The following is an 11,272-nucleotide window of genomic DNA, read 5'->3' as shown; positions in this document are numbered from 1 at the left end:
ATATTTGTAATCTCTATAGGCATTGTGAATATGGCATTGCTGATACACCATCTCATTAGTTAAGCTATTACTTTTTGCCTCAAATGTGTTTCCTCTCTGGTGTCCATTCATATGGACTTGATTTCTTTTGGCAACTTGATTTCTTTTGGCAACAACAAGTTTGTTTGCTTTACTAATTCCCCATGTACAAGTTCTTTCCCTTTACTATTGTAATGGAAATGCAGATTTAAAGATCTTCCCTGCCCCTAGGCTAACGTGCACCTGGAGCCTGGGGTGGGAGGCTGGTTTTTCAGAAGATACTTTTTGATTGGCCAGTGGGTCAATAAGGTTGTTACATTCTCTGAGCCAGGAGAAGGCTATATAAGCCCTGATGTGTAGCTTTGTTTTGGGACTCACTTTGAGAAGTGTTCTGTGATTTGATCTGAATTCTGGGAAGCCGTTGTTGAGAGTCCCCCGGCTTTGAAAAACCCAGAATGTGGAAACCCAGATGTTGACTGGGTATGGATGTAATGGTTGGACAGTTTGGAAATCTGTCTACTTGATGTTTCTGTCTTGATAATTATGCCTGTATACTTTGAGGTTCAGGGTGCTGACCTTTTCTCCTGAACAAGGTAAACGATATATGTCTGACTGATTAAAGTAAGCTTGTTAACCCATTTTGAGTTGCTTTCCTTTAACAAAGCAGATCCAAGAACCTGTGGTAGCTGCAAACCCTGAGGACGCTTGGGGTGCTTGCTGCTACAACTATTAATCCCCTTTATTCAGAAAGGAGTCAGTGGTAAGTACCAGGTCATCTTTTTCCATTAATATTGCTTCACATTTTAGAATTCAGGAGTCAGTTAACCATCTCCCAGTTTTTTTACTCAAAATGGCGCTGAACTTATGAGGAGTGCTCACCACTAATGCTCCCCCAAAGGTTAACTTTCTACTTTCTTCCACTAATATGGCACTGGCAGTCACTGCCTGAACACACTGCAGCCAACCTCATGAGAGTGGGTTTGGTAATTTTGATAGAAGAGTCACTAGTTGTCTTTAATGACCCCAGCCACCCCCTCCCCCCCCCCCCCCCCCAGTGCTACTCCCTTGTCTAGCAGAGTGCCAAAATGGGGAGGAGCAAATCAAAGTTTTAACCCTTCTACTGAATCCTTCTCCTCTTGTGTCCACTGAAGTATATTTGGTCAAAGGGCATATTAAGGGTTGGGCACTACCAGGTTCCTAATTTGGACAATTCTGTTAAGGGTCCTTAGGTCCTGAACCATGTGATATGTCCCATCAAGTTTCTGTACTGGCAAAATGGGAGTATTAAAAAGTGACATAGATAACTCAAGGAATCCATCTTTAACTAGATTATCTATACACTCTTTAAGGGGAATGGGGTATTGTTTTAAAGATACCACTTCACCTTCTTTCTTGAGTGTAATACTTTGAGGAGGCATTTTTAATCCTCCTCTATTTCCTTCCTTCACCCAGACTGTTAGATTTAAGGGCTTGATATAACCAATTCTCATCTGCCCCATATCTAGGCCAAAATCTATCAGGGGGTTGTATATGGTGCTTTGGCCAGATAAAACAGCAATATTTTATCTTTTTCTTGTCTTTCTGTGTAGTACAGGTTGTATCTTCTCAGTACTTCAACATCATCCATACATCCCTCTGTAGGAATGTCCATAGAGATATTCTCATTATGCCTTTTATTTTACTTAAACTTTGTATTCTTATTCCCCATTCAATATCTTTATTTGAGACTTTTTGCACCAAAACCAGCAGCTTCATTCTTCTCTGGCTACTGCCCTAGTGGGACTAACAGAACTGGATCCAGACTCTGTACTAGATTCATACTTTACCAGTATGTCACACACACACACACACACACACACACACTCAATCTCAGAATCCCCTTAGGATGTTCCAACCACCAAAGCAATACCCAACATCTTTTCTTACCTTAGTCCATACACGGAGTTACAAGGGTCACTGTAGGCCCTACTTTCCCCTTCACCTCACGAGTTCCTTAATTCACAACAGCCTCCTTCATTAACACTGCCCTAGCATCTTAAACAGTCTGAGTCGGGATGCCTATTGGCCATACATTAAACTGTTAAAATCAACAGGACCTGACTTCCCATGCTTCAGCACCCTCACTCAGAGTGTCTGGATCCCGGAAGAGCCCCCACCTGTAAGAAGCAAGCCTCTTACCAAGAACTCCACCAAGTCTAGTAAATCAGGAAGGACTTTTAATGCTTCTTACAAGAGCAGCACCCATTTGGACAAATACACAGCTTTTTATTCCCTACTCCTGCTTCATATTTCCCTCTCCTTTCCCCACTGGCTGCTGTACCACAGAGTTTACAATCTATCTCTAGAGTCTAACGCCCCCCACTACGTGAGTCTCCCCAGTTCACATCCACCATTCCCCACATTTCAGTGATCCTTGCTCCTTATTTACTTTACACCTTATTTGGTCATAACTCCCCATATCCCCAAGCATAAATGGACACGTTGGCCCCCAAAACCAGTTTCAACCAGTCTGAACCAGTTCAGTTCCTACACACATCCTTTCAAGCCTACTTTCTTGGATTGCCATGTAGGCGTAAACTCCCTGGTGTAACATAGTAAGTAATATGCAGAAACTACAACCGCAACCCTATTTTCCACAATAACAGCAGCTAGCCTGCCAAGGTTGCTGTGAAGGTCAATGAGAAAACATTTGGAAAGTCCTTTGAAAACCCTAAAACGCTATAGAAATTGTATTTAAAAAACCAAAATGTACACTCTCCGCACCTGACACACAGTAGGTGTTTGATAAGTGCAGGCTGGCTCATCCTCGAGTCCAATGATATAGAGGGTAAAGTGGGGGCCAGGGAGGGGAGGGGTCTTCTGGCCACCAAGGTGCCCTCTCCGAGCGCTCGAAAGCCTAGGCAGGGGTCTTGAAGGCCAGGTTAGGACGGGTGTTTGGGCGGAGGAGGAGAACGGCTGGAACTGCTTTCTTTTTCTTTTCATTTCTCTTTTCGTTTACCCCCGCCTCACGCCCGGGATTAGGGTCTTTGGGGAACCTTCTCTCCGTGACTCCAGAATCGGAAGTAGGAAGTGCCGTAAGACCACAGCGCGGCCATTTCCGCCGCAAAGGGATTGGAAGCGATTATGACCACGGAGGGCTGAGCCAATCACAGCGCGGGGCGGGGGCCAAGGAAAATGGCCGCCGTGAGGACGGTGGAACTGGCCAATCATGATGAGCGAAAAGGCCAGTACACCCAATCACGAGGGAGCGATGAGTCCGAGCCAACAGAGGGGACGGGCCTAGATGAACCAATCACGGGGACCAGTGAGGAGCAATCAGGTTGGGGGCCGGACAGGAGGGTGGAGCTTCATCTCGAGGGGCAGCTGGAGAAGCCAATAGTGGGGACGGTGGGGAGGGGCGGAGCCAATCACGGGAAACGATGGGGTGGGCCGGGATTCATCTCGGCCTGCCCCGGGCGCGGGCCGGCGGCCCTTGACGCTCGGGCGTTCCCGGCGGCGGCGGTGAAGGCGGCCATGCTGCAGCTGCGGGACTCGGTGGACTCGGCGGGCACGAGCCCCACGACGCTGATTCCGACCCACGGAGGCGTGGGCGTGACGGCGCCAGGCGCAGGGCTCGGGCCGGGCAGCGGGGCCGGCGGCAGGACCCCGATGCGCCAAACGCTGTGGCCGCTCAATGTGCACGACCCCACCCGCCGCGCCCGCGTCAAAGAGTACTTCGTGTTCCGGGTGGGTGCGGGGGCCGCGGGGCGGGGCGGGGGGAAGCCAGAGAAGCCTCCCCGGGGAAGGGGCCAGGCGTGGGGTGTGGGGGGGGAGTGGATTCTGGGACTGCGCTCGTGAACTTGCCCTCCCGGGCCGGGGTCGTGAACTTGACCCCGTAATCAGTTTCGTGCGTTTAACACGCTTTGAGCAGGGATCCAAGGTTTCACCTACCCCCCACCCCCCGTCTGCCCCAGGGGCCCAGGACCCAAGAATAAATAAGCTGACAGGTTTGCAAATCCTGAACAAAAATAGCATCTCCTTTGATCGTCGCTACAACCCGGGAAGGTAGGTGCTGTTATTTCCCACTTTTACAGGTGAGGAAACTGAGGCAGAGAGCAGCGAGGTGTTCGGATTCGAATCCGTGTCCCCAGACTCCCGGGCCAGCGCTCTCTCCCTCGCTCTGCCTCCTGCAGGAGGCCCCTGCCCCTCTTTCCCTCCCGCTGCCTGCGCTCTGGGAGCCTTGTCGGTGTGTCGGATGGAGAGGGCGAGCACTTATTATGCCCCCATTGTATTCCTGGCGCCTGTCAGAGGGTGAGCTCAGCGGGACCCTGCCGCCTTTGCCTCCCGCTCAGAGCCCCGGGGGCTGGCGGAATAAACATTGCTGTCCGGAGTGTCCCCGCGGCTCCCGCTTCTCCGTTCCCAGGGGAGCCCCTAGGTCCGTCCAGCGCAGGGGGAGGCTGGGCCGGGAGGCCTGGCCCGCCCCCTGCTGTGGCTTGTGCCTCCTCTTCCTTCTCTGGAACTGGGGCAGAGGCAGGGGTGAGGCCCCCAGCCCGGGGCTGTTTTGCAGACAAAGGCTCCCAGACTTGGGTAAAACCGTCCTGGTCCCCGCCCTGTGAAGCAGGTGGCACCCGGACTCTGACCCCTGCAGAGCAGGCTCGGGAATGCAGGGGCTGGGCCATCGGGACTGGGATTTAGGTCGCCCCCTCCCACCTCCAGCCCCGCGGATCCGGAGCGGGGTTCACGCCCCAGGGCAGCCCGGCGCGGTGTGGAGGCTCTCAGATTCTCTCTGGTCAGGGCGCTGGGGAAACCTTACTCTGCCTGTGCTGGCTCCCACCTGCAGTGGCAGCAGGAGCTCCGTGAAGCTGCTTCCCGAGTTGTGTCTGAAATCACTCCTGTTCTGGGTTGGAGTAGACAGTAGTGGACTCCCAGGCTCCCTGTGCTTTGTCGTTCTCCAGCTGCTCCGGTGAAAGGGGCAGAAATCACAGGTTTTCCTGTGGAGGGCCCTCATATTCCTGAATGACGGGCATACTTCTGGCCACGCTTTGTCATGGTTTTCACCAGACTTGGATTGCAGTTGAGGGCTGGGGAGGTCCGGATTTTTAAAGGGCTCAAGGTATTGTGTTACCTTGTGAGGAGGATGGGGATAGAGATGATAGTACATAAACCTCCGACCTGGTGACTTTGGGAATCCTTATTCTGAACAGTTTATGAACCACCACTGAAATGCACAACCACACACACACTGGATGTCAAGGCCCTCTCATCACTTTCCTTTGTTTTGTTCAAGCCTGGGACTATCGAACAGGCTGTAGAGGAGATCCGTTTGGTGGTCCTGCCCACGGAGGATGGAGAGGTGCAGGGCGTGTGGCTGCTGACGGAGTGAGTATCATTTCTAACTATATCCTGAGGGTCAGGTGATTGATTCTCCCTAACTCGGTGCTCTCACATGCTTCTGTCACTGCTAGTGTAGAAACTGTAAAGGTGTGGAGAGGCCTGTCTGTGTACATAGCATTTCCTCTGAGCCCATGGGAGCTTGTGTTGAAGACACTGGCCTGAATGTCCCCTAGAGCTGTTACCCTGTGCTCCCTGTGAAGGAGGAACCTTTGTCACATTGCTCTTTGGAGGCCATTCTGTAGGCCTTGATGAACAGCTACCTAATGCCATCTCTTCATTTATTTGGGCAGCACTTATAAGAGTTACCAAAGATGTTTCCTTTCTCTGCCTCACCAGGGTTGACCATTGGAACAATGAAAAGGAGCGACTCGTTCTTATCACAGACCAATCCTTGCTGATCTGTAAATATGACTTCATTAATCTACAGTGCCAGCAGGTGGTTAAAATATCATTAAATGCAATTGATACCATTTCTTATGGAGAGTTTGAGTTTCCACCTAAATCACTGAATAAGTAAGTTCAATTCATGGCATTCACAGAGGTTCTTATTCCAGTCTTTACTTACTTGGGGGGGGGGGGCGGTGTCTTTGTTTTTCTTAATCTTTTTCTAACTATATTTCAATATAATTGTAATCCTCTTAAGTTTTTTAAGCATATAAGATCATGATTTGGGGGAGGGAGGCTATAAGCTTCACCATCCTGCCTGAGGGGTCCAGGACACACAAAACCGTTAACCTCTGCTTTAGAGACAAATTAGTCCAGCCCTCTGCTTTATAGCATCAGCAGATGGGTCTATTAGATTGTAACTGCTGTAAAGGAAATAGTCTTAGAAGGAATTCAGGAAGTAGAATTATTACTTGGTCAAAAGTGGCTTGAATTTCTACATATCTTTCTGAAGATGGGTTTTCATAACTACATATATATTAATTTATGTCATAGCATTTGTACTTAAAATTTTTTCCACTGAATCCTATTCAAAGTAAGAGGCAAATTTGACTACCCAGAATGCAAATGGCACTTTCTTATGGTACACAGTATTGTTTGCTTTCTGACTGCATGAGAACATTTGATATTGTTTGGGGAAGAAAACTGCTTGGGTAATCTGACCCCAGATGGGAAGCCAGATAAATATTTACATGTAACAATTAGCCAAGATGGCTTTAAAGAAACTTAGTCTGTTAAAAGAGGGCATTGGCTTGAAATTAAAGGGACTTTTGGCTTCAGAGGGTATCTGCCTCAGCAATAGTCTCTTGAAAGATTATTTGGGATAGAAACAAGTTACTTTTAGACCACTAAGTACATTAAAAAGGGATTATGAAATAAATTTTAGTTTAGGGTTCTAGCAAATTTATTCTGTTGCAATAAAGGTTGCACATGGTGGGCTACTCCAGTATTTAACTCCTGTCATATATCTTTTCTCTAGCTTTAGAAAAGGGCATTGTGTTGATTATCACAGTTCTTGGGGCAGTTAAATTTGAAAGAGACAAGACACTTTTTGCTCTAATATCCTTTACAAGGGATAGATTCTTATAGTAAAATGTTTAGTAGTGTTCAACTTCCTTGGTCTAATACTATTGCCTTAGGGGTATTTTTTTGCATTGTGAAATGCATTGGAGTTGTAACTATTTAAGCATTCATATGTTTCATAGGGTTAAGTAAAGATTTGGCAAGAAACTCTTAGAAAGCTCAGACCAGCAAATATTTGTAACTAAATACCACTAGGACAACCAGAAAAGGAAGTTAAAATTATGAAAGTGTCCATCAGAACTTGAGTCAACACTGAGTACTTGTATTGACTCAAGTAAATGAGCCTGAGAAGTGTCACGAATTTAAGCTTAATAACCTAAGGTATTTTAATTAAATTGAACAGAATTAAAAGTCCTTCAAGCAGTTGTCAATAAAGGCTGCTAATCATTATTATTACTAGGAACAAGAAGGAATTCTAGATTTATGAAAGACAAGGGGGGAAGGGGGAGTTCGCCTAAAATGTGAGCCTCTATTTTCCTCTTACACCTTTGTGATTAACCAGAATGCTCCAAAAAGTGTGTTTGAGCCCTGCTGTGTGGTATGTGACTGATCTCTTCCAATTTCAGGCGAGAAGGTTTTGGGATTCGAATTCAGTGGGATAAGCAAAGCCGCCCCTCCTTCATAAACAGATGGAATCCCTGGTCCACAAATCTGCCTTATGCGACTTTTATAGAGCATCCAATGGCAGATGCTGATGAGAAGATCGCATCTCTTTGCCAAGTAAGGGGGGGGGAGACCTCCTACTGTGTTCCATGACTTACTAAAACTCTGGGGAAAAGGCCTTTAGAAATGGAAGTAATTTGCTTCTAGGCTAATGCTAGAGAGTGCTGAGTATTAACCCATAAAACTCAGCAACACCAAGCATCCTCAAGCAGGTACACAGCTAAATTTAAATTCAATTAAGGTGTGGCAGTCATAACCAGAATTTGTAGTTGATCACACTCCCTGATGGAAGGGCTTGGGGGGAAGGATTATTTGTGAAAGACTCAAATTGACTGTTATCCATCCATTAGGCCTTTCCCTCATCAGATTCATCTCCAGCTCAATCCCTTCCAACTCTTGGGAAGTAGGGCTTGTCTTTTTTTCTTTTTTTTTGCTATTTGGAGAGCAATTGGGGTTAGGTGACTTGCCTGAGGTCACACGGCTAGTTTTTGTGGCAAATGTCTGAGGTCGGGTCCTCCTGACTCCAGGGCCGGTGCTCTATTCACTGCACCACCTAGCCGCCCCAAGGGGCTTGTCTTTTGATTTTTGCCTGGACATTAACCTGCTTTCTTCTTTTCTTTAAAGTTGGAAAGCTTCAAGGCTCTATTAATTCAAGCGGTCAAGAAGGCACAGAAGGAATTCCCTTTACCAGGCCGAGCCAATGGTGTGCTGGTCTTGGAGCGTCCTCTTCTCATTGAGACCTACGTGGGGCTTATGTCCTTCATCAACAATGAGGCCAAGCTAGGCTACTCTATGTCAAGAGGCAAAATCGGCTTCTAAACTTCTACATTTCACAATCCACTTGCTATACAAGTTGTCTTTTGGGCATTGACTTTAAAGGAGATTACCCGCTGAAAGGTAGATGGAGGACCCAGGGTATGCTTGTAGGTAAAGGGATGCATATTAGTTACTCACCTCTAGGGTTATGAATAGGAAAATGAATTACAGACTTCAGATAATAGATACTTGGCAACAATACAAGCTATACACAAAGGGCAAACTGAATGCACTTGTCAATTGTATTAGCTGGTGTTTTATTTTCTGATTACTTCTAGTGCATTTTCTCGAGTATGTGATTTTGCTTCTTTTTGACATTTTCCAATACAGCCACTCTAGCATGATTACAAAAAGTTCAGAATGACTTCACTTAGAACATAATGTGATGTTCATCATTATACAAGGAGAGGTACCTGATGTCTATAGTGCCTGGAGCTACAAACGTTTACACTCAATTTTAATTTTTTTTTTTTTAAGAAAGAAAACCATCTTTTTTTTTTTCCTTTTTAAGAAGCCAAATGCAAAAGTAGCCAACAGCCTGGTCCACTTTAGCAGGACTGAGTCTTTGCCTTTGTTAGCTACTGTTGTGGGTGACAGTAGTTGTTTTATAAATATGAGTTTGGTCTGAAGTCAAACTTTTTCTAGAATGAATCTGAATTCTGTTAATACTTACGCTACCATATACAGGCCCAAAGCAGTTTATGGGGGGAGGGAAATCACTTTAACTGGTTTTGTTAGACAGTCACCTTGATAATTTTTTTGCACATGATTTTATTAACGTATATGCTGTTTTTTATTGCCATGTGAGTATTTAAGAGGGAATTGATTCGCTTTGCTCTTCGAGTAACTGCACTTTTTAAGGCCTCCTGTTAGACTAGCACTAACAACTAATGTCTGCTATGGTTGTCCATGTGTGTAGGTAGGTCAGAACACTGCGCTCACTTTATCCCAGCTTTTGTGTCCTGGTGTGAATAATATAGTTGAAGATGATAGCCTTTTACAAATGCATTATACAAATCAAATTGTTGCTAGACTTCTCAGAAGAATAAGGATCCTGTCTGCCATAAAATACAGTGTAATTGTTTATAAACTTTCCATGCTGTCTGACCAGCCGTGTGGTTGGGGAGCGTGTGTGTGTGTTTGTGTTTGAACCCTTTGTTTTTAAACCTCAGATTTAATTGTTAGTTGTCAGATGGCTGGCATGTGTGTGTCTGGAATGCAATGCAGTACACTGCATGTCCAAAATAGAAAGACTGTTTGAGAAAACACCTGTGTGTCTACTTTCTGTTTCTAATCTTGTAGTAAAGACAACTCAACTTTGCCAGCATTGTTCCTTTTCCAACTTTAGGAAAGTACTGAAGTGACACACTTTAAATAGACACTAAAAAAAAGGTATATTCCCCCTTTGACACAAAAGTAGTATATGAATGTCCCCAAACCTTAACCACCTGGTAGTTTCCTTTGCAGAGAGAGAAAACACACCAGAGGAAGACTCTCTTTAGAACAAAGTCATTTTGGGGTGGCTGGGTGGTGCAGTGAATGGAGCACCAGCCCTGGAGTCAGGAAGATCAGAGTTCAAATCCAGTCTCAGACACTTAACACTTACTAGCTGTGTGCCCTTGGACAAGTCACTTGACCTGAATTGCCCTGCCCTCCACTCTCCAGAAAGAAAAAAAAAAGTCATTTGGCCATTGGGGGTACAGCACCAAGGTTACCAAATAGTTTGCAATAAGGTTTTTTTAGGTACAGCTCCTATAGCAACTAATAAGTAACTTCTCCAGTTCTTGAACAAAATGAAATGTCGGTTGTTTGACCGGCTTTCCCTGGTGCCTAAGGGCTGGTTCTAGGATATAGTTTTTATCAGACTTTTTGAAAACAGGCTTTAGATTGGCAGCACCTCACAAGAATAGTGACATCTCTAAGAGAACAATCCGCGGTTATAAAAGTAGAGAAGAGGGGAGAGATTCTAAGAGCTGGTGTGTAATCCTTCAGCCTGTTTTCTTGATTGTGGTATCCCAGAAACAATGTAATATCTATCTTAATGGAAAAAAGGTACATCACATTGCTTTGTAAGAGTCTTTATTATAATAAAAAAAATTTAGTTTTTCTATTTATGTGACATATGTACAAAGATACTTTACTATAGAAAAATATTTAAAATCAGGGCATTAGTCACCCAAAGATTTGATTCCCACCTTCATCAAAACAAATGTGTATTGGATTTCTGACACAGCAGCATTTATTCACTCAAACTGTAGATATCAAGGAAGTCCTTAAGATTTTTGGCTGTAATTATTTAATGCCTTCATTTTCCAAGTAACATAAACATAGCTGATCTTTGCTCAGGAGGGCCATGGAGTCCCCACTTCGGTGCCAACACAGAGAAAGTATTTGAAAGTCACCTGGGGAAAGTAAAAAAATATCCTAAAAGATTCACAGCAATTAAGTCAACTTTATACCAGCTTTTGGTTACCAGAAGGAATCATCAGTTTGTGACCCAAGGTAACTGTCTACACTTATCTCCACTCACCTTCTGCTGGTACCTGCACTGACACACAGCCTGCGGGGGACCACAGGTACACCTGGCTTCTCCCAGTGCACACAGCTAGCCGGGCTTGCTGGGGATCCCATTGAAATGAACGAACAGCAGATAGATGTTCTAACACCACAAATAATTTCAACTTTTGTATGTCCCAGATCCAAACGGCATTGGGAATGTTATCTAGTGGAAAGAAGAAACTTTATACACATACATAGATAAGAGGGTGTTCATTCCATAGTTAAATATCATTTCTGCTTAGTCCAACTCTTTAAATGTCCCTGTAGAATTGCAAAGTTAAAGAGCCAATTGTTATATGGCCACTAAATCATTTTT

The 11,272-nt window shown here is 45.3% G+C and overlaps 2 protein-coding genes across 4 annotated transcripts in view; one reads left to right on the top strand and one right to left on the bottom strand.

Moving 5' to 3' along the window:
* The first annotated feature begins 3,484 nt into the window (after positions 1–3,484).
* Positions 3,485–9,663, top strand: TPRG1L (tumor protein p63 regulated 1 like). Its single transcript, XM_069078313.1, has 5 exons — positions 3,485–3,744; positions 5,285–5,376; positions 5,728–5,904; positions 7,485–7,638; positions 8,206–9,663. Exons 1-5 carry the CDS (start codon positions 3,532–3,534, stop codon positions 8,398–8,400), a joined length of 831 nt encoding a protein of 276 aa, XP_068934414.1. The 5' UTR covers positions 3,485–3,531; the 3' UTR covers positions 8,401–9,663.
* A 796-nt stretch (positions 9,664–10,459) lies between these two features.
* WRAP73 (WD repeat containing, antisense to TP73) overlaps positions 10,460–11,272 on the bottom strand; it is a 44,203-nt gene continuing 43,390 nt past the window's right edge. For all 3 annotated transcript variants that reach the window (XM_069078312.1, XM_069078310.1, XM_069078311.1), the window contains 2 exons: positions 10,928–11,119; positions 10,460–10,799 (listed from right to left, as the gene is read on the bottom strand). In XM_069078312.1, coding sequence (XP_068934413.1) covers positions 10,690–10,799; positions 10,928–11,119 — 302 coding nt within the window. In that variant the 3' untranslated portion in view covers positions 10,460–10,689. The remainder of the gene's footprint in view (positions 10,800–10,927; positions 11,120–11,272) is intronic.

Source organism: Petaurus breviceps, unplaced genomic scaffold, assembly GCF_028583685.1.
Source record: "Petaurus breviceps papuanus isolate PSGF00001 unplaced genomic scaffold, PetGlider_PUasm1.0 91041, whole genome shotgun sequence".
NCBI classification, from domain to species: domain Eukaryota; kingdom Metazoa; phylum Chordata; class Mammalia; order Diprotodontia; family Petauridae; genus Petaurus; species Petaurus breviceps.
Note: the sequence above shows the minus strand (reverse complement) of the source record. Positions and strands in the feature narration are given on the sequence as shown.

Coding starts and splice junctions, on each gene's coding strand:
- TPRG1L (XM_069078313.1), top strand. CDS start 3,532: ATGCTGCAGCTGCGGGACTCGGTGGACTCGGCGGGCACGAGCCCCACG. Junction 5,377..5,727: donor GGCGTGTGGCTGCTGACGGA/GTGAGTATCATT, acceptor CTGCCTCACCAG/GGTTGACCATTGGAACAATG. Junction 7,639..8,205: donor AGATCGCATCTCTTTGCCAA/GTAAGGGGGGGG, acceptor TTTTCTTTAAAG/TTGGAAAGCTTCAAGGCTCT.